General features: G+C 43.4%; 1 protein-coding gene across 1 annotated transcript in view; it reads left to right on the top strand.

The window, feature by feature from the left end:
- ydjc (YdjC chitooligosaccharide deacetylase homolog) overlaps positions 1 to 26,108 on the top strand; it is a 120,556-nt gene extending 94,448 nt beyond the window's left edge. Inside the window, exons 4-6 of the mRNA XM_059943726.1 lie at positions 2,264 to 2,363; positions 18,363 to 18,540; positions 22,991 to 26,108. Coding sequence (XP_059799709.1) covers positions 2,264 to 2,363; positions 18,363 to 18,540; positions 22,991 to 23,339 — 627 coding nt within the window. The 3' untranslated portion in view covers positions 23,340 to 26,108. The remainder of the gene's footprint in view (positions 1 to 2,263; positions 2,364 to 18,362; positions 18,541 to 22,990) is intronic.
- Positions 26,109 to 27,666: the final 1,558 nt, after the last annotated feature.

Here is a 27,666-nt window from a genome sequence, read left to right as displayed (position 1 = left end):
TAAATTGGGAAGGGATGTACATAAGTGTTTAAAAAATTCAGGATAGTCAACATTTGGAGCATAAACACTAATCATAACCAGTTTTGTCTTACAGAGTAGGCCAGTAATTAACAAAAATCTACCATTCAGATCCAAAATTGTTTCGTAGTGAACAAATGAAGTTGAAGAATCTATAAAAGTAGAAACTTCTTGCCTGAGAATTTGAATGGTATTGTTAGTCTTTCCGAAACCTACAAATACTACAAACGTTTGTAGTATTTCAGAAAAAAGAGAAAACAAACAGCAGTTCATGTTGTTGGTTATTTTCACACACAAACAATTGAAAATGATGCAACAAGAAAATAAGGTCTTATGGGAAGAAGAAAGCAGGACGGCATCTTAAAATGTATAAAAAAAAAGAGAGAGCAAATACATCTCCATTCAAAGAAAAAGAAATCAAACACCAAATCATCTACTAAATAGTTTCAAAAAATAAAAAGCAGGATCCCAAAAGGGAACAGAAAAGTTTAATGTAGAAATACTAAAAATACCTACAATACAAACCAAAACAGAGAACCCTCGCATTCTAACTGACCAGATCAGTAAACTGGTTAATAGCTTAAAAATTTAAGTAAAAGCCAAAAAAAGAAAGCGGAACCTTAATTAGACCATAGCAGAGGAGGTTTGTTGGTCGAAAAATTTTTGAGCTTCATTTAATGACTTAATAAGACAACGGGAATTATCAGAGAGGACAATTCTCAATCCGGCAGGAGACAGCAGGAGTGGTCTGAGACCCATTTGAAAGAATTCTGACATCAGTGGCTTAAACACCATTCGTTCCTTCAGAAACTCGGGACTGAAATCTTCAAAGAAGCAGAATTTGAAACCTTTAAATATGAACATGCCTTTCCGCTGAGCAAAACATATCAAATGATTCTAATGTGAACATAATGGAGTCGAATGAGAACTGGTCTTGGTTTAGAACCAGAAGAAGGTTTTGGACGTACTATACAATGAACACGGTCGATTAATGGAGGGGCGTCCAGAACTTCTGTGCCAAACACATCAAATAAAAATTGAGAAAGGAACTTGATAGGGCCACCCTCCTCAACGTCTTCTGGAAGACTGATTATCTGTAGATTCTGTCTTCAAGATTGATTTTCAAGGTTGGTAACTTTGAATTTATAATGATCCAGTTGTTGAGGCATCGAAGTAAATTTTGTTCCAAAGGTGTAATCCTTTGGTCTCTTTGCCGAACTCCTTCATCAAGTTCTGAAATTGTTGCTTGCTGCAGTTCAAATCCACATCGAAGCAATTTAAAATTATCCTCAACCGTCTTTAAAACTCCTTCGAACACGACAAATTTTTGAGTAAGTTTTTCATCTAGAAGTTTCCACATTGTTTCAACAGTTAAAGGAGGTTGCTTAGATGGTTTCAGATCACCATCTTTTTTTTAATTAGGATCAGAGTCTTTCCTGTTTTTGCTTCTCGTGATCTGGTATTCATTTCCAACAACTTAAAGTCAAAGTCCAAAAATATGTTTATAACATAAGCCTGTAGTGTAGGTATAAAACAGAGTTTTATAAATAAGGGTGGATACAGGTAATAGAGATAAAGGGAATGGAGTGAAGCCAAACTGAACCTCACGCCATTTACCATCTAAACCAATCGAATATTGAAAGACATAGATAGAGTGTAAGTGGAAAGGATGTTTCCTATAGTGGAGGAGTCCAGGACCAGTGGGGACAGCCTCAAAATAGAGGGACATCCATTTAGAACAGAGATGAGGAAAAATTTCATTAGCCAGAGAGTGGAATTCATTGCCACAGGTGGCTGTGCAGGCCAAGTCTTTGGGTATACTTAAGGTGGAGGTTGATAGGTTCTTGATTAGTCAGAGTGTCAAAGGTTACAGGGAGAAAGCAGGAGAATGGGGTTGAATGAGATAATAAACCAGCCATGATGGAAAGGTGGAGGAGACTCAATGGACCAAATAGCTTAATCTGCTCCTATGTCTCATGGCTTCAATTTCATGTGCCTCCATTTCAGTGTCAATAAGGAGCAACTTTACCTCTGACAGTTTTCATCAATTTTAACCAGGGGTGAAAATACCAGACATGGTGCCTACAATTCCCCCCACATACACTGCATCTGTGTTTATGAAATTCACCTGCATCTTGCTCTTGGATCACACACTCAGTCTGACTTGCTGGTCCAAATGGATGACTCCTCAACCAACCTGGTGCAAGCCATTCATCTGGTGTTCCTTTTTGTGTTTCCCTGCCAGGTAGATAAGGAGCTCAGAGGTCAGGTGGATCTATTCTGTGAACTGACAGGCCATTTACCTCTTCATATGGATGGACATCAGCATGTTCATGTTTTACCAGGTAAGTACCAGTAGAACTTGCACAGAACAGCACAGCACAGGAACAGTCCCTTCGGCCCATAATGTTGTATCGAACCAAATATATTAGTAATCAAATGGTCAGCTAAACTAATCCCTTATGTCTACACAATCAATTCCCCCATGGATCGTCCCCAGACTGGCTACAAAAAGATAGAGGGTTGAGCATAGGGCTAGCAACTCCATTCCGTAAAAACCCAGCACTACAAAAACATCTAAAGAAACTTCAAAGACCTGGATGTTTGACCAAAGGATGTTTGAAGATGGAATACACCTGGGAACAACTTGAAAGACTGGCCCGGCACAGAGGACTCTGGCGAGCTGCTGTTAGTGATCTATGTCCCAGTGGGGGTGAGAGACTTAAAAAAATGCCTACACAATGTCCATACCCCTCCATTTTCTCACATATGTGGATAGTGTGGAGGATTGTCAGAGGCCACAGTGCGACATCGATAGGATGCAGAAATGGACTGAGAAGTGGCAGATGGAGTTCAACCCAGATAAATGGGGTGGATCATTCCAGTAGGTCAAATTTGAAGACAGAATATAATATTAATGGTAAGACTCATGGTAGTGTGGAGGATCAGTGAGATCTCGGAGTCCATGTCGACAGGACCTCAAAACTGCTGCACAGGTTGACAGTGTTGTTAAGAAGTCATATGGTGATTTGACATTCATCAATTATGGGATTGAATTCAGGAGCCGTGAGATAATTTTACAGCTATATCCATTTGGAGTACTGTGTTCAGTTCTGGTCACCTCACCACAGGAAGGATGTGGATACTATAGAGAGAGTGCAGAGGATATTTACAATGATGTAGCTTGGATTGGAGAGTGTGCCTTATGAGAATAGGTTGAGTGAACTCGGCCTTTTCTCCATGGAGCAACAGAGGATGAGAGGTGACCTGATAGAGGTGTATAAGATGATAAGATGAGATGAGAGAAGGATTCCTGACAGTATGTGGATCGGCTGATGAGAGGAGGGGCTATACTGGATCTAGTTCTGGGTAATGAACCTGGTCAGGTTCACAGACCTCTTGGTGGGGGAGCATTTTGGTGAGAGTGACCAGAATTCCATGGAAAGGGATAAAATCAGACAAAATGGTAAAGTGCTTAACTGGGGAAGGGCTAACTTTGAAGGGATGAGGCAGGAACTAGTGAGAGTAAATTGGAAACAGATGTTCAAAGGGGAAAGCACAGAAGTAATGTGGGAGAAGTTTAGGGACCATTTGAGCTGGGTTCAGGATAGGTTTGTCCCATTGAGACAAGGAAAAAATGGTAGGAAAAGGGAACCATGGCTGACGAAATGTGAGGCAACTCGTCAAGAGGAGAAAGTAAGTATATGACAGATATAAGAAGCAAGAAGTAGGAGGGGTTTATGAGAAATGTAGGGTAGCCAGGAAAGAGCTAAAGAAAGGACTTAGGAGAGCTTGAAGGGGGCATGAGAAGGCCTTGACATGTAGGATTAAGGAGAACCCCAAGGTGTTCTATGCGTATGTAAAGAATAGGAGGATGACGAGAACCAAGGTTAAAGGATAAAGAGGGCAACATGTGCCTGGAAGCGGAGGAGGTTGGGGAGGTCCTAAATGAATACTTTACTTCAGTATTCACAAGTGAAAAGGATCTTGATCAGGTTGAGGTCGAAGTAGAGCAGGCCTGTGTGCTGGACAATATGGAGATTAAGGAAGAAGTGCTAGATCTTCTTAAAAACATTAAAATTGATAAATCCCCAGGACCGGATATGACACACCCCAGATTGTTATGGGAATTGAGAAAAGAGATCGCAGGAGCATGAGCTATGAACTTTGAATCCTCTTTGGCTGCAGGGTAAGTGCCAGAGGACTGGAAAATGGCAAATGTAGTTCCTTTGTTCAAAAAAGGTAATAGGGAGAAACCTGGGAACTAAAGACTGGTGAGTCTTACGTCATTGGTATGCAAACTACTGGAAAGGATTCTTAAGAATAGGATCTATCAGCATTTGGAGAAGTACAATCTACTCATGGATAGTCAACATGGCTTTGTGAAGGGAATTTCATGCCTCACAAGCCTGATTGAGTTTTTTGAAGAGGTAACAAAAGAAATTGATGAGGGTAGGGCAGTGGATGCGGTCTACATGGACTTTAGCAAAGTATTTGACAAGGTCCTTCATGAGAGACTCATCCAGAAAGTCATGAGGCATGGGATAAGTGGAACCTTGGCTGTTTGGATAAAAAATTGGCTTAAAGGGAAAAAGCAGAGGGTATTTGTGGAAGGAAAGTATTCTGCCTGGAGGTTGATGACTAGTGGAGTGCCGCTGGGATCTGTCCTAGGACCCCTGCTATTTGTGATTTTCATAAATGACCTGGATGTAGAGGCAGAAAGATGGGTGAGTAAGTTTATGGATGACACGAAGATTGGAGGAGTTGTGGATGAAACTGTAGGTTATCAGAGGTTACAAGCGGATATAGACAGGCTGCAGAGTTGGGCAGAAAAATGGCAGATGGAGTTCAATCCGGACAAATGTGAGGTGATGCATTTTGGAGGGACAAACCAGAAGACTGAGTACAGGATTAATGGTCAGTTACTTAAGAGTGTGGATGAACAAAGGGGCCTTGGGGTTCAAATCCATACATCCCTCAAGGTCGCTGCACAGGTTGATAGGGTAGTTAAGAAGGCCTATGGGATGCTAGGCTTCATTAACAAGGGGATTGAGTTGAAGAGTAGAGAGGTCATGTTGCAACTCTACAAATCTCTGGTGAGACTGCACTTAGAGTATTGTGTTCAATTCTGGTCACCTCATTATAGGAAGGATGTGGAAGCTCTGGAGAGGGTGCAGAGGAGATTTACCAGGATGTTGCCTGGATTGGAGAATAAGTCATATGAAGCAAGGTTAGCAGAGCTGGAACTTTTCTTTTTGGAGCGTAGAAGAATGAGAGGGGACTTGATAGAGGTCTACAAGATTATGAGAGGTATAGATAGGGTGGATAGTCAGTACCTGTTTCCCAGGGCACCAATAGTAAACACCAGAGGGCATATGTACAAAATTAAGGGAGGGAAGTTTAGGGGAGACATCAGGGGTGTTTTTTACACTGAGGGTTGTGAGGGCCTGGAATGACTTGCCAGGGATGGTGGGATGGTGGTGGAGGCTAAAACATTAGGGGTATTTAAGAGCCTCTTGGACAGGCACATGAATGAAAGAAAAATGGAGGGTTATGGGGTAATGTGGGTTTAGTACTTTTTTTTAAGAATTATATGGGTCGGCACAACACGGAGGGCTAAAGGGCCTGAACTGTGCTGTAGTGTTCTATGGTTCTATGGAGAGGCATTGATCATGTGGATAGTCAAAGGCTTTTTACCAGGGCTGAAATGGCTGAAATAGCATAGTTTTAATGTGCTTAGAAATAAGTACAGAGGGGATGTCAGAGGTAAGTTTTTCACACAGAGAGAGTGTTGGGTGAGTGGAATGCACTACCAGCAAAGGTGGTAGAGGTGGATACAATAGGGTCTTTCAGAGACTCTTACATAGAAAACCTACAGCCCAATACAAGCCCAATACAAGCCCTTTGGCCCAAAAAGCTGTGCCGAACATGCCCCTACCTTAGAACTACCTAGGCTTTACCCATAGCCCTCTATTTTTCTAAGCTCCATGTAGCCATCCAGGAGTCTCTTGAAAGATCCTATCGTTTCTGCCTCCACCACCGCCACCGGCAGCCAATTCCACGCACTCACCACTCTCTGAGTAAGACCAACAACAACAACCTAGCCCTGACATCTCCTCTGTACTCACTTCCAAGCACCTTAAAACTATGTCCTCTTGTGTAAACCATTTCAGCCCTTCCTCTCTCTCAAAAAATTGATTTCCAGGATATTGTATATAATTTGTGGGTGTCAGGGAGCCACTATCAATATGCGGGAGACTCCCGGAATTTCCAGGAGAGGTGGGAGGTCTGCTATCTATGAGCGTGATCTGTTTTATTCTGGAACAGATTCATCACAATATAAGGAATACTGTCATTCCTCTCCCAAGGCTTCATGCTGCCATTAACAAGGAGAAGACATCTGATTTGGTCGCTGCTCTGGGACATTTACTCTGCTCTCTGCAGTGCTGCAGCTGTGGACCTGCTCCAGGCTTCGTGCCTGTCAGCTCCGCTCTGCTGGGTGCTGAACTGAGGCTAAGGCTGTGGGGCACCCACTGCTCTAGACTGACTTAGTGTCAACTTTACACCGAGTGCTATTGCTTGCTTTTATGGTTTGCACAATTGCGTGTGTGTTTTTTTTTCCCTTCTCTCTGTCCACATTGGGTGTTTGTTGGGTGTTTATGGGTTATTTGGGGTTGCTTTGTTTTATGGCTGCCTGTAAGGAGACAAATCTCAAGGTTGTGTAACCCCCTGGGTCGCCTCAGGCTCGCTCAGCTCGTTCTCGTCGAGGGGGAGCAGCCTTCGGCCCCGCCAAACTGGGTAGTCAGCTGGTGTGGATGCTGTGTGATGTCCCCGCCTCGCCCACAAACAGACAGTACACCATATGCGATTAAATGAGTACAATTTATAAAGGTTACTATAACTAAGTGATTAATAACGATACAGTATATATGAAGAGAAAAATAAAGAAAAGGCGCCAAACTTATCAAAGTCCAAACCACTTTGTGCACAACCGTTGGAGCTCAATTTCTGAAGTCTTCTGGCCGCCATTCGATCCCCTCCGAACTCCTCGACTCGCAGCTCAGGACCCTCCGAACTCCTCGACTCACAGCTCAGGACCCTCCGAGTGGTCAACCAAGCACATCTAGCTTCATCCCCCCTCCTCGGAGTACCTCCCGGCCTTGGACCCCCACTTGGGGTCCTCGCTCAGTTTACAGCATTGCGTCCTCTCTCTCGACCCCCTCGCGCCAATCTCCCCAAAAGCCCGTCAACAAAAGCTTACATACTCAGAAGAAAGAACATTAATCCCCATTTGGTTTACAAAGGAATACAATTCTCCCAGCACTCTCTCGCAACAAAGAAACATTCCTGCTTTTACCGAAACAAAAGAAGCCCTTTTGATTACATACACAGTAACAAAGAAAAAAGAAGAAACCCCCTTTACACTTGTATAATATATACATTATTTGATGATAAATGAACTTTAAACTTTGAATATCCTGAATCGTCAAGTTCCACATCAGCTTCACATGCAGTGTGGGGCAAGGAGAAGAGGGCCACAATGTGAAGAGTTAAATGCCTCCATATCCTACACAGTTGCTGAAAGTTGCCACACAACTTGATGTGATGGTAAAGATGTGTGGCCTTGTTACCACCTTTGGTGGGGCCATTGACTGAAAGAGTAATGAAATCAATGCAGGAGCAGACTTGATGGGCTGAATGGCCTGCTGCTCCTGTATCTTATGGTCCTGCAGCTACATGAACTGTGGCCAGGCCTCAGTTTTGGAGTATTGTGTGCACCTCAATGCAGGAAGGGTGTGGAAACTTTGGAAAGTGTGTATAAGAGGTCCACCTGGATTAGAGGGCATGAGACAAAAGGAAGGGGCTTCTTCCCCCTTCCTTTCCAGTTCTGTTGAAAGGTCTCTGTCTGAGCTGTCGACTGTTTATTCATTTCCGTTGATGCTGCCTGACCTGCGGAGTTCCTGCAGCATTTTGTGTGTGTTTGACAAGCCTGGGTTGTTTTCTATGAACCAGCAGTGACTGAGAAGGAGACCTGGTGGAGGTTTACTAGACTATGGAAGGCATAGATCATTAGAATTACAATTAGAAACAGGTTTACTATCACTGACATATCATGAAATTTGTTGTTTTGCGGCAGCAATACAGTGCAAGATATCAAAATGACCATCCAGGCCATGCTGTCTTCTCTCTACTAGCATCATGCAGGAGGTAGAGAAGCTTTAAGTCCCACACCATCAGTTATTACTCTACCGCCATCTGGCTCCTGATCCGGCATGGATAATTTCACTCACCACAAATTTGAACTGGTTCCACGCCCTACAGACTCACTTTCAACGACAATAGACAGTAGGTGCAGGAGTAGGCCATTCAGCCCTTCTAGCCAGCACCACCATTCACTGTGATCATGGCTGATCATACACAATCAGTACCCCGTTCCTGCCCTCTCCCCATATCCCTTGACCCCGCTATCTATAAGAGCTCTATCTAACTCTCTCTTGAATGCATCCAGAGACTTGGCCTCCACTGCCTTCTGCGGCAGAGCATTCCACATATCCACCACTCTCTGGGTGAAAAAGTTTTTCCGCATCTTTGTTCTAAATGGCCTACCCCTTATTCTTAAACTGTGGCCTCTAGTTCTGGACTCGCCCATCAGCGGGAACATGCTTCCTGCCTCCAGTGTGTCCAATCCCTTAATAATCTTATATGTTTCAATCAGATCCCCTCTCATCCTTCTAAATTCCAGTTCCAGTAAATACAAGCCCAGTTGCTCCAATCTTTCAACATATGACAGTCCCGCCATTTCCGGAATCAACCTTGTGAACCTACGCTGCACTCCCTCAATAGCAAGAATGTCCCACTCAAATTTGGAAACCAAAACTGCACACAATACTCCAGGTGGGGTCTCACCAGGCCCCTGTACAGCTGCAGAAGGACCTCTTTACTCCTATACTCAATTCCTCTTGTTATAAAGGCCAGCATGCCATTAGCTTTCTTCACTGCCTGCTGTACCTGCATGCTTGCTTTCATTGACTGATGTACAAGAACTCCTAGATGTCGTTGTACTTACTTTTTTCCTAACTTGACTCCATTTAGATAGTAATCTGCCTTCCTGTTCTTGCCACCAAAGTGGATAACCTCACAGTTATCCACATTAAACTGCATCTGCCATACATTTGCCCACTCACCCAACCTGTCCAAGTCACCCTGCATTCTCATAACAACCTCCTGACATTTCACACTGCCACCCAGTTTTGTTTCATCAGCAAATTTGCTAATGTTACTTTTAATCCCTTCATCTAAATCATTAATGTATATTGTAAACAGCTGCGGTCCCAGCACCGAACCTTGTGGTACCCCACTGGTCACAGCCTGCCACTCCAAAAGGGACCCGTTAATCGCTACTCTTTGTTTCCTGTCAGCCAGCCAATTTTCAATCCATGTCAGTACTCTGCCCCCAATACCATGTGCCCTAATTTTGCCCACTAATCTCACTTTACACACTTTAAATGACACTTTACAACTCGCGTTCTCAGTAATATTTATTAATAATTCCTTCCACAATTTGTCGCCTTTTGCACATTACTTGTTAGTGTTGGTTTCTGTATAGGTTTTTTCATCAATTCCATTAGATCCTGTTTCTCAGATCCTGTAAAGGCCTGCAAGAAAATAAATGTCAAGGTAGTACATGGTGACATATACGTACCTTGATAATATATTCTACTTTGACTTTAACCTTCTGGAAATCCAAAAAAAAAACCCACATCCACCGGCTTTGATTTCCTGCCTGTAATTTCTTTAAACATTTAGAGAGAGATCTCCATTGCAGAAAGTTGCGTTAAGTGTACCTGATAAGAAACTGGTATGTGATGGTGGTGAATATTGGTGGCTCTGGCTGAGGTGTTTGACGTTGTGGTGCTCACCGAGCTTGGCAATTAGTTTGCAGACCAGTGGAGATGCGCAGTTGTTGCTGTTTCTCTCTGAGAATGCTCCAGTTATGTAGCCCCCTGTTTGATTGCCTCGGTGCTGATTGGCTACTCTTCAGTTGACCTTTAAATTCTATTGGCTCACATTTAGAAATATAGAAAATCTACAGCACAGTACAGGCCCTTCAGCCCACAACATGTAGCCTACTCCAGAAACTGCTTAGAATGTCCCTACCATATAGCCTCTGTTTTCCTAAGCTCCATGTACCTATCTAAGAGTCTCTTTAAAGACGGGGTCTCCCATCTTCGCTGGCAGTGCATTCCATGTACCCACCACTCTTTGTGTGGAAAAACTTACCTCTGACATCCTCCTTGTACTTACTTCCAAGCACCTTAAAACAATGCCTGCTCATATTAGCCATTTCAGTCCTGGGAAAAAGCCTCTGGCTATCCACAAAGTCAATGCCTCTCATCATCTTGTACATCTCTCTCAGGTCACCTCTCATCCTCTGTCGCTCCAAGGAGAAAAGGCCAAGTTCACAATCCTATTCTCATATAGGCATGCTGTCCAATCCAGGCAACATCCTTGTAAATCTCCTCTGCACTCTCTATAGTATCCACATCTTTCCTGTGTGAGGTGACCAGAATTGAACGCAGTACTCCAAGTGGAGTCTGACCAAGGTCTTGTATAGCTGCAACATTACCTCTTGGCTCTTGAACTCAATCCCATGATTGATGAAGGCCAACACACCATGCATCTTCTTAACAACACTGTCAAGCTGCGCAGCAGCTTTGAGTGTCCTATAGACATAGATCCCCAAGATCTCACTGATCCTCCACACTGCCAAGAGTCTTACCATTAATATTATATTCTGTCTTCAAATTTGATCTACTGAAATGAACCACCTCAAATTTATTTGGGTTGAACTCCATCTGCCACTTGACTACCCCCAACTTTTGTGTCATCAGCAAACGTACAAACCCACCCTTCTACATCCTCATGCAGGTCATTTATAAAAATCACAAATAGGAGGGGGCCCAGACAAATCTCTGCAGAACACCACTGGTCACCATCCTCCATGCAGAATATGAACCATCTACAAACACCCTTTGCCTTCTGTGGGCAAGCCAATTCCAGATCCATAAAGCAATGTCTCCTTGGATCCCACGCCTCCTTACTTTCTGAATAATCCTTGCCTGGGGAACCTTGTCAGATGCCTTACTGAAATCTATATACACCACATCCACTACTCTACCTTCATCAATGTGATTTGTTACAGCCTCAAAGAATTCAAACAGGTTTGTAAGGCATGACCTGCCCTTGACAAAGCCATGCTGACTGTCCCTAATCAGATTGTTTCTCCAAATGCTCATAAATCCTGCCTCTCAGGATCTTCTCTAACAACTTGCCCACTACTGAAGTTAGACTCACTGGTCTATAATTTCCTGGGTTATCTCTACTTCTTGACCTTTCTTGACCAAGGGAACATTTACAACCTTCTGGTACTTCTCCCATCCCTATTGGTGATGCAAAGATCATTACCAGAGGCTCAGCAATCTCCTCCCTCACTTCCCACAGCAGCCTGGGGTATATCTTGTACGGTCCTGGCGACTTATCTAACTTAATACCTTTCAAAAGCTCCAGCACATCCTGTTTCTTAATGTCTATATGCTCAATTGTTTCAGTCTGTTGTAATTTATCCCCACAATTGGCACGATTCTTTGCACTGGTGAATACTGAAGCAAAATATTCATTAAGTACCTCTGCTACCTCCTCCAGCTCCATACACACTTTTCCACAGTCACACTTGATTGGTCCTATTCTCTCACATCTTATCCTCTTGCTCTTCACATACTTGTAGAATGCCTTGGGTTGTTTTCTTAATCCTGCTCACCAAGGGCTTTTCATGGCTCCTTCCAGCTCTCCTAATTTCATTCTGGAGCTCCTTCCTGGCACCCTCGTAATTTTCTAGAGCTCTAACAGTACTTATTTTCTTGAACCTTTCATAAGCTTTTCTTTTCTTCTTAACGAGATTTTCTACATCCTTTGTCCAGCATGGTTCTTTTACCCCACCATCCTTTCCTTGCCTCAATGAAACATACCTATGCAGAATGCTATGCAAATGTTCCCTGAACATTTCACATTTCTGCCATGCATTTCCCTAAGAACATTTACTCCTAATTTATGTTCCTAAGTTCCTGCCTAATATTTTCTCCTCCCCTACCCCAATTAAATGTTTCCCAAATTTTCTGGTTCTATCCCTCTCCAGTGCTATGGTAAAGGAGATAGAGTTGTGATCACTACATAAGAACACAAGAAATAGGAGAAAGAGCAGGAGTAGGCCATCTGGTCCGTCGAGCCTGCTCCGCCATTCAATAAGATCATTGCTGATCTGGCCATGGACTCATCTCCAACTATCTACTTTTTCCCTATAAGCCTTAGTTCTCCCACTATGCAAAAATCTATCCAACCTTGTCTTGAAGCAGTGGAGGGATGGGCTAGTAAATTTGCTGATGACACAAAGGTTGGGAGTGTTGTGAATAGTGTGGATGGCTGTCAGAGGTTACAGTGGGACATCGATAGGATGTAAAACTGGGCTGAGAAGTGGCAGACTGAGTTCAACCCAGATAAGTGTGAGGTGGTTCGTTTTGGTAGGTCAAATATTATGAGAATATAGTATTAATGGTAATGCTCTTGGCAGTGTGGAGGATCAGAGGGATCTTGGAGTCTGAGTCCATAGAAACATAGGAAACCTACAGCACAATACAGGCCCTTCGGCCCACATAAGTTGTGCCAATCATGTCCCTACCTCAGAAGTTACTAGACTTACCCATAGCCCTCTATTTTACTAAGCTCTATGTACCTATCTAAAAGTCTCTTAAAAGACCCTATCGTATCCGCCTCCACCACTGTTGCCGGCAGCCCATTCCACACACTTGCCACTCTCTGAGTAAAAAACTTACCCCTGACAGCTCCACTGTACCTACTCCCCAGCAGCTTAAACCTGTGCCCTCTTGTGGCAACCGTTTCAGCCCTGGGAAAAAACCTCTGACTATCCACACGATCAATGCCTCTCATCATCTTATACACCTCTATCAGGTCACCTCTCATCCGCCGTCACTCCAAGGAGAAAAGGCCAAGTTCATTCAACCTATTCCCATAAGGCATGCTCCCCAATCCAGGTAACATCCTTGTAAATCTCCTTTGCACCCTTTCTAAGGCTTCCACATCCTTCCTGTAGTGAGGTGACCAGAACTGAGCACAGTACTCCAAGTGGGGTCTGACCAGGGTCCTATATAGCTGCAACATTACCTCTCAGCTCCACTGGACACTCAAAGCTGCTACACAGGTTGACTTTGTGGTTAAGAAAGCATGCAGTGCATTGGCCTTCATCAATCATAGAATTGAATTTAGGAGCTGAGAGGTAATATTGCAGCTGTATAGGAACCTGGTCAGACCCCACTTGGAGTACTGTGCTCAGTTCTGGTTGCCTCACTACAGAAAGGATGTGGAAACCATAGAAATGGTGCAGAGGAGATTTACAGTGATGTTGCCTGGATTGGGGAGCATGCCTTATGAGAATATGTTGAGTGAATTCGGCCTTTTCTCCATGAGCAGCAGAAGATGAAAGCTGATCTGATAAAGGTGTTTAAGATGATGAGAGGCATTGATCATGTGGACAGTCCCAGGGCTGAAATGGTAAACACGGGAGGGCACATTTTTAAAGTGCTTGGAAGGAGGTACAGAGGAGGTGCCAAGGGTAAGTTTTCAAACGCAGAGAGCGGTGAGTGCGTGGAATGGGCTGCCGTGGGTGGTGGTGGAGGTGGAAACGATAGGGTCTTTTAAGAGACTCCTGGATAGGTACATGGAGCTTAGAAAAATAGAGGGTTATGGGTAACCCTAGGTAATTTCTAAAGTAAGTACATGTTCAGCACAGCATTGTGGGCCTGCACTGTGCTGTAGGTTTTCTATGTTTCTATGTATTTACTGAGGTAGCCTCCACTGCTTCATGGGGCAGAGAATTCCTCAGATTCACCATGCTCTGGGAAAACATAGAATAGTACAGCACATTACAGGCCCTTCGGCCCACAATGTTGTGCTGACCCTCAAACCTGCCTCACATATAACCCCCCACTTTAAATTCCTCCATATACCTGTCTAGTAGTCTCTTAAACTTCACTAGTGTATCTGCCTCCACCACTGACTCAGGCAGTGCATTCCACGCACCAACCACTCTCTGAGTGAAAAACCTTCCTCTAATATCCCCCTTGAACTTCCCTCCCCTTAACTTAAAGTCATGTCCTCTCGTACTGAGCAATGGTGCCCTGGGGAATAGGCGCTGGCTGTCCACTCTGTCTATTCCTCTTATTTTACTAAGCTCTATGTACCTATCTAAAAGCAGATAGAAGTATAGAAACATAGAAAACATACAGCACAATACAGGCTCTTCAGCTCACAAAGCTGTGCCGAACATGTCCCTCCCTTAGAACTATCTAGGCTTTACCCATGGCCCTCTATTTTTCTAAGCTCCATGTATCCATCCAGGAGTCTCTTAAAAGATCCTATCGTATCCGCCTCCACCACCGTCACCGGCAGCCCATTCCACACACTCACCACTCTCTGTATTTAAAAAACAAACTTACCCCTGATGTCTCCTCTGTACCTACTTCCAAGCACCTTAAAACTGCTCTCTCGTGCTAGCCATTTCAGCCCTGCGGAAAAGCCTCTGACTATCCACACGAACAATGCCTCTCATCATTTCCTCCTCATCTCCATCCTAAATCTACTCCCCCAAATCTTGAGGCTACGTCCCCTAGTTCTAGTCTCACCTACCAGTGGAAACAACTTTTCTGCCTCTACCTTATCTATTCCTTTCAAAATTTTATGTTTCTCTAAGATCTCCTCTCATTCTTCTGAATTCCAGGGGGTCCAATCCCAGGTGACTCAAACTCTCCTTATAGTCTAACCCCCTCATCTCTGAAATCAACCCAGTGAATCTCCTCTGCACTGCCTCCAAAGCCAGTATATCCTTCCTCAAGCAAGGAGACCAGAACTGCACGCAGTGCTCCAGGTGTGGTCTCACTGGTACCCTGTATAGTTGCAGCATAACCTCCCTGCTCTTGAATTCAATCCCTCTGACAATGAAGGCTAAAATTCCATTTGCCTGGGGAACCTGCAAACCATCTTTTTGTGATTCATGCACAAGCACTCCCAAGTCCCTTTGCACAGCAGCATGCTGCAACTTTTTTTTACCATTTAAATAAGAATTTGCTCTTTCATTTTTTTCTTTCCAAAGTGGATGATCTCACATTTACCAACATTGTACACCATCTGCTAGACCCTTGCCCACTCACTTAACATATCTATATCTCTCTGCAGTCTCTCTGTATCTTCTGCACCATTTGCTTTTCCACTCAATTTAGTATCATCAGCAAACTTAGATACACTACACTCAGTCCCTTCTTCCAGATTGTTAGTACATATTGTGAACAGTTGAAAATCCAGCACTGACCCCTATGGCACACCACTCACCATAGATTGCCAACCATCCCAACCCGCTGCTTTCTACCTCCAAAATGCTCTCCCACCAAGAGATCTGACGCCTGACCAGATCAAGTACATCCTGTCCTCTAGTTGGCTTATTACATACTGTGTCAGGAAACCTTCCTGAACACACCAAACAAACTCCACCCCTTCTAAACCCCTTCCTCAAAGGAGATGCCAGTCAAATTTAAGGAAGTTAAAATCACCTATCACAACAACCCTATTATTATTGCACTATTCCAGAATCTGCCTCCCTGTCTGCTCCTCGATGTCTCTGTTACTATTGGGGGGGAGGTCTATTTAAAAAAAAACACCCAGTAGAGTTATTGCTCCCTTCCTGTTTCTGACTTCCACCCACAATGACTCAGTGGACAATCTCTCTATGATTTCCCCTGTTCTGCAGCCGTGATATTATCCCTGATTAGCAATGGCACTCCGAACTTTTTTGAAACATCTGAAGCCCATTACACTGAGCAGCCATCCCTGCCCCTGAGACATCTAAGTCTGTGCAATGGGCACAACACCATTGTTCCACGTATTGATCCACACTCTTAAGTTCAGCCAAATTGCTCATGATACTCCTTGCATTAAAATAGACACATCTCAAACCATCAGGCTGAGTGCTTCTTTGCTCTATCAACTGCCTATACTTCCTCATAAATTTCCTGCAAGCTGAAACTACTTGCCAACTGACCCATTCTCTGCCTCTTTACTTCAGTTTAAACCCTCCCCAATAGCATTAGCAGACCTCCCTTCCAGGATAATGGTTCCACTCCAGTTAAGGTGCATCTCATCCCACTTGTACAGGTTGTCCCTTCCTCAGAAAAGGTTCCAATGATCTAAGAACTTGAAACCCTGCCCCCTGCACCATCTCCTCAGCCACTCATTCATCTGCGCTATGTCCCTGTTCTGAACTTCACTAGCTAGTGGCAGAGGGAGTAATCTGGAGATTAGCACCTGTGAGGTCCTGCTCTCTAGCCTCCTTCCCAACTCCCTAAACTTACTGCCCGGGACCTCTACCCCTCTCCTGCCTATGTCAATGGTACCGACATGTACCAGGACTTTTCCACTCAATCTAGTATCAGCAAACTTACACTTACATTAGATACACTACACTCAGTGCCCTCTTCCAGATTGTTAATGTATATTGTGAACAGTTGTGGGCCCAGACCATCCCTACTCTCCAGCCACTCAGAGACATCCTGGGCCTTAGCACCCAGGAGGCAAAGCACTATCTTGGTGTCTCTTTTGCTGCTGCAGAATCTCCCATCTGTCCCCCAAACTATCAAGTCCCCATCATTATAGCTCTGCCTGACTTCACCCGACCCTTCTGAGGCTCAGAGCTGACCACAGTGCTATTGTTTACAATATATATTAATGATTTAGATGAGGGAATTAAATGCAGCATCTCTAAGTTTGCGGATGACAGGAAGCTGGGTGGTGGTGTTAGCTGTGAGGAGGATTCTAAGAGGATGCAGAGTGACTTGGATAGGTTAGGTGAGTGGGCAAATTCATGGCAGGTGCAATTTAATGTGGCTAAATGTGAGGTTATCCACTTTGGTTGCAAGAACAGGAAAATGATTATTATCTGAATGGTGGCCGATTAGGAAAAGGGGAGGTGCAACGAGACCTGGGTGTCATTGTACACCAGTCGTTGAAAATGGGCATGCAGGTACAGCAGGTGGTGGAAAAGGCAAATGGTATGTTGGCATTCATAGCAAAAGGATTCGAGTACAGGAGCAGGGAGGTTCTACTGCAGTTGTACAAGGTCTTGGTGAGACTGCACCTAGAGTATTGTGTACAGTTTTGGTCCCCTAATCTGAAAAAAGACATTCTTGCCATAGAGGGAGTACAAAGAAGGTTCACCAGATTGATTCCTGGGATGGCAGGACTTTCATATGAAGAAAGACTGGATCGACTAGGCTTATACTCACTGGAATTTAGAAGATTGAGGGGGGATCTTATTGAAACATATAAAATTCTAAAGGGATTGGACAGGCTAGATGCAGGAAGATTGTTTCCGATGTTGGGGAAGTCCAGAACGAGGGGTCACAGTTTAAGGATAAAGGGGAAGCCTTTTAGGACCGAGATGAGGAAAAACTTCTTCACACAGAGAGTGGTGAATCTGTGGAATTCTCTGCCACAGGACACAGTTGAGGCCAGTTCATTGGCTATATTTAAGAGGAAGTTAGATATGGCCCTTGTGGCTAAAGGGATCAGAGGGTTTGGAGAGAAAGCAGGTACAGGGTTCTGGGTTGGATGATCAGCCATGATCATACTAAATAGCGGTGCAAGCTTGAAGGGCCGAATGGCCTACTCCTGCACCTATTTTCTATGTTTCTATTGGTTTGGCTGCTGCTGCCTTGCCCAGATAGGTCTTTTCCGTCAGCAATTATCCAAAGGGGTATACCTGTTGCTGAGGGGAATGGCCACAAGGGGACCCTGCACTGACTTCTTTCTCCCTTAACCTCTCTCGCTGTTCACCCATCTACTCCCTGAATTCTGCACTCTGGGTGTAACCACCTGTTCAAAAGTTGTATCTATCAATTGCTCTGCCTCCCGGGTGATCCTAAGTTCATCCAACTCCAGTTCCAGCTCCTTAATGTGGCTTTTCATGAGCTGGAGTAGGCTGCACTTCCCACAGTGTAGTCATTGGGAGACCAAAAGGTCCATGAATTCCCACATCCTACAGGAGCAGCATTCAACTGCCGTATCTGCCATCCTGCCTGAACTATATAATGTGCAACCAAGACCAAATCAGCAATAACAAAAGAAAAAAACTAACCCTTTGAACCTGTTTGGGGTTTCTAGAGGTAGAGCAAGCTTAAAATTTTGGATCAACTTAACATGGCTCCTTTATACTTTCTGGACTGCAGGTATCCGCGATGTATTTGCCCAAGTGCTTTCCGATTATGGCATCATTTACACTCGTGTTCCTGTGGAGCCAGGCCTGCATCGCTGTGATCAGATAGCACAACATCTCATGGACTTCTACCTACAGGTTGAAAAGGACGCATTCAATTCAGTGGATGTTTTCCAACGACATGGAATTAGGTAAGTGATTAGAATCCACTCTTAAGGTTGCCCAGCCACACAACAGAAGCAGATTCCATCAAGATTTGCAAGCCAGAGGTTGTGGTCATTCACCTGCTGCTCCCTCCCTGCTATCAGTTATCCCTGCATTCCTTTCCTATTCAATGGTTCAGTGGTTCTATTTAATATCAGAGAATGTCTACAGTATACAACCTGAAATTCTTACTCTTCCAGGCATCTACAAAACAGAAGAAAACCCCATGTTTATGAAATAAAGATAAAGATTTGCTTCATTTGTCACATATGTTAAAACATACAGTGAAATGCATCATTTGCATCAACAACCAACGCAGGGTGACGATGTGCTGGGGGTAGTCCACAAGCATCACCATCCTTCTGGCGCCACCATAGCATGTCCGCAACTTACTGAACCTGTACGTTTTTGGAATGTGGGAGAAAAGATGGAGCACCACACAGAAAAGACAAGCTCCTTGCAGACAGCAACAGAATTGAACCCGGGTTGCTGGCACTGTTAGCCACTATTCCACCTACTATTCAAAGTCAAAAACCCATTACAATTCAAAGTTGGAAAAAAGAAATGCGGCTTCTTATTCCAAAACAGCCAGGATGCTCAGCAGGCCGGCCTGTGGAGTGAGAGTCATCAACCTGAAACATGAACTGTTTCTCTCTCTCTAGATGCTGATTGACTTGCTGAGTATCCCCATCATTTTCTGAGCTTTTTAATTTCATCTTCTGCAATTTTGCTTCCTAAATTATGTTGTTTTCATTGTTTCATTGCCTTTCATTAAATCACATCTGATCAATATCTCAGTGCCCATTGGTTGTGATTGACTGTGGATGTTGTGTCCCAGCTGTATGACATGGAGAGCAAGCTGTTGCCATGCTTACCAAGCGGCTGCCTCTCTCCATGCAGCTGATGAATCAAAATGAACAGCAGAGACCGATACAGTTCAGCACCAGCAGCGTCGTCGGAGTTCCCAGTTAACATTGAACTTATTCAACTCCAGCTTCAGATTGTTCCCTGGGGGTTTACTCCCAAAGCCTTCTTCGTGAGTGGGTATGGCTCTGAGGCAGTGGAAGTTTGAGATCAGAGTTTTCCTTCACCTAGATGAGCAGCCATTCCCTGCTGACGAGCCCCATCTGCCTGAAGCAAATGGTTTTAAGGCATCAGTAAACTGCCTTTGCCCCTTCTGTCAGTAGAAACTGTTCTGTCAGGCTTAGTAACTAAGCCACACGTGAAGGCTAGGAATGGGACTTGGTTGTCAGAGGCTATTGGAGATGCATGCCATTGGGAGCATTTAATAGACAGTGGGAGCTTATCTCCCACTAATTCCCCTGGCTATAAGGAGTTTGGTGTCCATACTTAGCACACAGTCAGTCTAAAATTTCAATTGATCCAGGTAGCAATGGTTTTGGTTCTGGAGTGGTCCTCTGCAAGATCTTACTGGCAAGCCAGCACTGAGATTCTCTTTTGAGCAACATACCATTGGTATTTTTCTTCAAAGCTTAGTTTAGACTTATGAGGAAATGGAAGGGAGGATTAGTAAGTTTGAAGGTAACACAAAGGTTGGGAGTGTTGTGGATAATGCAGAAGGTTATAATGGGACATTGATTGTTGTGGAGGTGGGCTGAGAAGTGGCAGATGGAGTTCAACATGGCAAAGTGTGAAGTGATTCACTTGGGAGGACGAACTTTAAAGCAAAGTACAAGTTTCTTGCGGTGGGGAGGAACAGAGGGATCTTGGGGTTCATGTCCATAAATCCCTTCAAAGATACTGCTCAAGTTGAGATGGTGCAAGGCATAATGTGCTTCATTGTTCAAGAGCCACAAGGTAATGTTGGAGCTCTGGGAATATTATGTTCAATTCTGATTACCTCAATATAGGAAGGATGTGGAAGCTTTGGAGGAGCTGCAGAGGAGATTTAGAGCTTAACATCCAAGGATACATATTGGATTGAAAAGACAGGCAGGTAGGCAGAGGAGGTGGTGTGGCTTTGTTGGTTTAAAAAGTGAAATCAAATCCTCAGAAAGAGGTGACATGGGATCGGGAGAGGTAGAATCCTTGTATGTAGAGTTAAGAAACTGCAAGGATAAAAATGGGCCATGTCCACAGGAAAAATGGATCTCAGGGTTGTACATGGTTACGTGTATGTACTCTGATAATAAAATTTACTTTGAACTTCGAGTTAACCACATCTACACAAATATTTAATCCTACGTTTACAACAAGCATTCCACAAAAATAAACCTATCACTGCACCAAATACCTTGCCCAATTCTCTGCTGTTTAAAATCTATTTAAAACAGTTAGAACTTTTCTTTGTTCGTCTATTAATATGGGTGTAGCTATTAAAATTTCCATATAACACACGTCACTCTTCATTAATTTCATTTAATTGAGCAGATCCCCATGAAATGCTGTCACGGGAAAGCAACACCCATCATCAGAGATCCCCACCACACAGCCCATGTTTTTTGCTCGCTGCTGCCATCAGGTAGAAGGTGCAAGAGCTTCGGGACTCACACCAGGTTCAGGAAAGTTACTACCCCTCAAATGTCAGGCTCTTGAATAGAAGCAGATAACTATACTCATCTACTGAGAGGTTCTCACAACCAATGATCTCACTTTAAGGGATCTTTATCTCGTGCTCTCATTATTTATTGTTATTTATTTCTATTTGCATTTGCACAGTTTGTTCTCTGCTTTACTCTGGTTGATCTTTCATTGATCCTGTTATAGTTACTGTTCTTTTGAGTTGCTGAGCATGTCCACAGGAAAATGGATCTCAGGGTTGTACATGGTTACGTGTATGTACTCTGATAATAAAATTTACTTTGAACTTCGAGTTAACCACATCTACACAAATATTTAATCCTGCGTTTACAACAAGCATTCCACAAAAATAAACCTATCACTGCACCAAATATCTTACACATACTGTGAGTTACTGTTAAACAGACAGCTCCTTTCTTCAGTGTAAAATATTGCAGGTCATATTCACAGTGGATAACTATTCCACTCACAGTGGGGGAATTGAAATCCCAGTTAGAAACTTGATTAAAAAGCAGCAACAAGTGTTAATAAAGCAAGAACAGAAAGTCCTTTCTAGAGGAATGGAACTGAACTCAGTAAATCAGGCAGCATCTGCAGAAGGAAATGAACAGTCAGCATTTTGGACCAAGACCCTTCCTTTCCTTCCATTGCTCCTGCCTGACCGGCTCAAGCTCATCTTGAGATCCCTTTTTCTCCAGAGGTGAACTGAGAGGAAATCTGGAGATGATTAAAGGACTTGATCTGGAGAAGGAAAAAATGTGGACTATTTTCTAAACTGGGAGAAAATTCAAAAAATCTGGGGTGCAAAGGGACTTGGGAGTCCTTGTGCAGGATTCCCTAAAAGTTAATTTTCAGTGGTGAGGAAGGCAAATGCAATGTTAGCATTCATTTCAAGAGGACTAGAATATAAAAACAAGGGTGTAATGTTGAAGCTTTATAAGGCTTCACTTGGAGTATTGAAAGCAGTTTTGGGCACTGTCATTGGAGAGGGGTCAAAGGAGGTTCACACAAATGATTCCAGGCTTGTCATGTAAAGAGTGTTTAATGGCTCTAGGCCTGTACTCACTGGAATTCATGTGACCTCATTGAAACCTTTCGAATGTTGAAAGGCTATGAGAGAGCAGATGTGGAGAGCATATTTCTTATGTCCAGAGGGGCAGCCTCAGAACAGAGAAGTGTCCTTTTAGAACGGAGATAAGGAATTTTGTTAGCCAGAGAGTGGTGAATCCGGAATTCATTGCCACAGGTAGTTGTGGGTATATTTGTTCAGGGCATGAAGGGATACGAGGAGAAGGCAAGAGAATACGGATGAGAGGGAAAATGGATCAGCCATGATGACATAGTGGAGCAGACTCAAAGGTAAAATGGCCTAATTCTGCTAATGTGTCTTATGATTAAAGGACATGGGAGATGACACAGCAGCATAGCATTTAGCATAACTGCTTACATCGCCAGCAACCTGGGTTCAATTCCCGCCAGCCTCAGTAAGGAGTTTCTACATTCTCCAGTGACATCATGCATTTCCTCTGCATGTTCTGGTTTCTTCCCACGATCCAAAGACGTACAGATGAATTGGTCACATGGGTGTAATTGGGCAGGTGGGCTAATTCGGCCAGAAGGGCCTTTCATCTTGCAGAGTCCAGAAATGACAGGGCATAAATGCAAAATTGTCACTAATAAGTTCAGTAGTTAATCATGTTACCAATCATATGATTTTGGAATACTAATGCTAGGTCTGACGGATGGATATGACCTATGGAGATGGTAAACTGCTCTTATTTCTGCAAGTTCTGCCCCATTTGAAAACCGACTATGTCAATGGACAGTTTTGTGCATGTTGAGCTTTGTATTATATTTTATCCTAACGACAGCTGTTTTTATCCTCCCTCCTCCCAGGTGGCCCGATATCTACATTGGCCTAACAACAATGGGGAAAGACATGTCAGTGTCCAGCCTGCAGACAGCCATAGAAAATGGCATGGCAATGAGGAAAGTGAAGCACTACCAGTTGTTGGAAGATTTTCCTGCGGATGCCCAAAGACAAGATGATACCATATTGACTATGGAGTTAATGGTTCACCCTGGGTATTCCAGCTATCCCAATGAAGGTGGATGTGGCGAAGGGCCAGACGAGTTCTCCCTATCTGCAGATCGGTTTCATGAACTGGAAACCCTCAAGGCACCAAAGCTACTGAAATATTACGAACAGAGGAATATACAATTGTGTGCTTTTAAAGATTTATAATAGTATTGCTTCCTGACTCCCTGAAGCAAATGGAGGAAGATTGTAGAGGTACTAGAAGGTGCAATAATTACCAGAATCAATTCCTATGTGATGCAGTAGGTCGTCAGAGGGGAAAATGAAAATGATTCAGTGTCTTTCCGGAGAGGCTTTTATGGGGAATTTAATTACATTTCCAGTATCCCACGTTTAATTTTTGTCTCAACAATCACCAAAGGAATTGTAAAGAGCTTTACTTCCCTCCCATCCCCTCTCCCAGTCCCACCCATCACCTGCCGCATTGTATTTCTTTCTCCCCCTCCCCCCACCTTAATTGGGCTTCTGCTTGTAGCAAGCAGAAATTCGATTCACACAACCATGCGGTGTTCTTCAAGCTTTTCACCCATAAAGTCAGAAAATCAAGTCTTAGGTGCAGGAACATTTTGTACTTGATTGATAACTTCTATAGGGGATATTAAATTGTGCAATAAACTGTTCAAGTTCAGGGTGAAGAGAAATATTTAATGATTTTATTAAATCCCTTGGTCATCACAAGAGCAGGTTCATGAATCACTTTACTCGGATGACTGTTTCCGTGGATTGCCACCTTGTCGTGGTGGAGAAGCTTGTGTGGTCCAGAGACCCCAAGAGCGATGCCGTCTGGAGCTATGCTCCTGGTAGGGTCACCCATGGTGGTAAGGTCGAGGGTGAGGTCCCTGACAAAGAACAATCCAACCAAGACCTCAACGGTGGAACAGGCGGACGAAGTTACTTCGAACTCAACAGCTGCGAAGGCGGATGAAGGCTGCAACAAATCCAACAACTCCAATCGTCGTGTTTTCTATGCCATTGGAATCAGTTGGTTGATTTGTGAAGTATCATGTACTTCTTGGAGTGCAACATCAAGTACATGTTACACGCACAGGTGTCTTCATTCTGTGATAGATCAACGAAACAAAGACCATCATCCTCGACCTCGAGGAATAGCCACGACAACGACACTTGCCTATGCAGTATCTCTCAGGTTTCTTGTTGCAAAACACTGTAGCACCAGTCCTGAAGTCCTTGGTGTGATTAATGATTGCAAAGCATTAAAGGACTTGAATCATTTGGACAACAGAGGCAGTGGCCATGTTGTTCACAGTGCCTGTGCCAGCTCTTTTAGGATAGGAAGCTCTCTGATTAGTCCTATTACATTTGCTCTCACAGCCCTTGCAAACATCCTTTTGGAAAGTTACTGTTGAACCTGCTCTTGTCACCCTTTGCACTGTAAAGATTTTACTGAGAGAAATGAACAGATAGTCTGTTTTATGGTGATGTTTGGATCAGTGTTAGGCAGGGCACTAGGAACATTGATGTGGCCTCTATTACATCTGCCTTATCAGGGAAAATACATGAATCCTAGATCACAACACCATGCTGCTCTTATTTCAAACTGGGAGGTTTCTGCCAAACACATCGTTGTACCGCATAGAAGTATCTCTTTAATTCATTTTAAATGTTTCATGATTGAGTGCCTCTGTTAAGTCTCCCCTCAACTTTCTCCACTCTATGAAAGTAGATTATATATTGTATATTTATATATCATATATAAATTAATTATATAATATATAATTATTTAATGTTATTTAATTATATATTACATATAATTAATGTTATTTAATCACATTGTATATATATATATACATGTACAGTACTGTCAAAAGTCTTAGGTACATACAAGATAGCGAGGGTGCCTAAGATTTTTGCATAGTACTGTATTAAGCAACATGGAGCAGAGAGCAACTTTGTGAATCTGGCAGGAGCAAAGATGCTGGGAATGGTGCCGGTGGAGTGCTGCAAGAGGGGTGTAGGACAGTCAGTGGCACGAATGTAGACGCACCCAACCCAGAGACACCAGGCAAGGTCATTTGATTCTGAACAATTGGTATATTGATCATTACAGAATCCTTCTGGTGCTACCTGCTCCCTCCCTTCTACCAAAAGATGGTTCCCCTTTCTCTGACCCCTTCCCACTCTCAGTCCACAATAAAGAACCAGGTTTATCATCACTCACATATGTATTAAATGTTTTTTTTTGTGGCAGCAGTACAGTGCAATACATAAAATTACTACAGTACTCTGCAAAAGTTCTAGGCATCCTATCTGTACATAAATGGCTTAGACTTTTGCACAATACTGTATATATACAATCTATTTATGTGGAGAACACAGACAGTAAAAGATATATAAAGATCTAAGATGCATGGAGGGAGGAATTCATCTGTGATCACTGGTGCTAAATGTGCAGATTGAGCACAAGATATCACAAAGCATCCTACTGCAGAGTTTTTGTAGTCAGGGTGACACTAAAGCAAGCATGTTCCCCGCAGCGAATCACACAAACTACAGTGAGATGAGTGCCAAGGAAGTTTGTTTTATAATGTTTATTGAGAGACTGAGGATACCTCCCTTGTACACTTCAGCAACTGACCTGAAGCAGAACAAAGCCTCTGTACTGTCACGGCCCACCAGCTGCTCACCGGCAAGCGTGCACTAAATGAGCTACAACTGACATCCTAAATTCTCAAAACACTTCTGCAGAGTGTGAGGTTATTCCATAACCAAAGATAGCTGTGAAATACTTTTGGGTCTACAAGGCTGATGATGTGCCTATTTAATTCAATGTTAAATGCAGAAATATATATAATATTAATTTACATAATATTTAGCTATAAAGCAATGGGGGATTTCAATATGTCACATAAAGTTTGGAAAAATGCAAATGTCTTAATAAAATTCACATTTAAAGTGCAATTACTTTATTAATGTTGTGTCAAATTCATTAAGGTGTGTTAACTGGATAATACTGGTGAGGGGCAAGTGGTAATGGGAACATCCTGATAGGGTGGGACGTTAGTGTAGCGGTTAGCACAACGCTTTACAGTCCCAGTGACCCAGGTTCAATTCCTGCCACTATCCATAAGGAGTTTGTATGTTCTCCCTGTGTACTGCATGGGTTTCCTCCCACACTCCAAAGATGTACCGTTTGGTAGGTTTATTGAGCATTGTAAATTGTCCCATGATTAGGCTAGGGTTAAATCAGGGGATTCAGCATGGCTCGAAGGGCCAGAATAAATCAATAAAATATGAACTGCTCTTCTTGTCATACTTATAGTTTCCTCACACACTACAACATGCCTCTTTAAATGGAAACAGCTGCTTCCCCCAATACAATTTGCAAAAGGGAGAACAGGTTAGCATTTTTCAGACTGCATGGCAAATTATAGAACCATAGAACACTACAGCACAGTACAGGCCCTTCAGCCCTCCATGTTGTGCCGACCCATATAATCCTTAAAAAAAAGTACTAAACCCATAATACCCCATAACCCTCCATTTTTCTTTCATCCATGTGCCTGTCCAAGAGGCTCTTAAATACCCCTAATGTTTTCACCTCCACCACCATCCCTGGCAAGCCATTCCAGGCACCCACAACACTATGTGTAAAAAACTTACCCTTGATGTCTCCCCTAAACTTCCCTCCCTTAACTTTGTACATATGCCCTCTGGTGTTTGCTATTGGTGCCCTGGGAAACAGGTACTGACTATCCACCCTATCTATGCCTCTCATAACCTTGTAGACCTCTATCAAGTCCCCTCTTATTCTTTTTCGTCTTCCACGAGAGGGGTTTCCCACCAGAATCAAGCTATATTTGTGTAACTTGGTGCTTCACTTGTTCAAATAATTCAAGTTACAGTGTCATTCAACCAGACATGAATGCAGCCAGTCTTATTCGAGTGCCAAAGTGCAAAACAGTACCAACAGTCACACAGTGCACAGGGCACATATATCCATCCATGAGCCAGTCCTCACTGGAGGATCAGTGGCAAAGAGAGTCAGTAACTTTAAATTCCTCTGTGTGACTATCTCAGAGGGCCTGCCCTGGACCCATCATATAAATGTAATTGCAAAGAAAGGACAACAGTGCCTCTATTTCCTCATGTGGAGATTCGGCATGACATCAACAGCTTTGACAGACTTCTATAGGTGTGCAGTGGAGAGCGTATTGACTGGTGACATCACAGCCTGGTATGGAAACATCAGTGTCCTTGAATGGAAAGATAGCATAAAAGGTAGTGGATTCAGCCCAATCCATCACAGGTAAAGCCCTCCCAACCACTGAGCATAGCTGCATGAAATGCCATGGTAGGAAAGCAGCATCCATCAAAGATCCTCACCACCTAGGCCAAGCTCTTTTCTCACTGCTGCCATCAGGTAGGAGGTATAGGAGCCTCAAGACTCACAGCACCAGGTACAAGAACAGATACTACCCGTCAACCAAAAGGGAATAACTACACTCATATTGTT

Source organism: Hypanus sabinus, chromosome 18, assembly GCF_030144855.1.
Source record: "Hypanus sabinus isolate sHypSab1 chromosome 18, sHypSab1.hap1, whole genome shotgun sequence".
In the NCBI taxonomy this organism is placed as follows: Eukaryota; Metazoa; Chordata; class Chondrichthyes; order Myliobatiformes; family Dasyatidae; genus Hypanus; species Hypanus sabinus.
The sequence above is the reverse complement of the archived record's forward strand: the minus strand, read 5'-3'. Positions and strand labels throughout refer to the sequence as shown.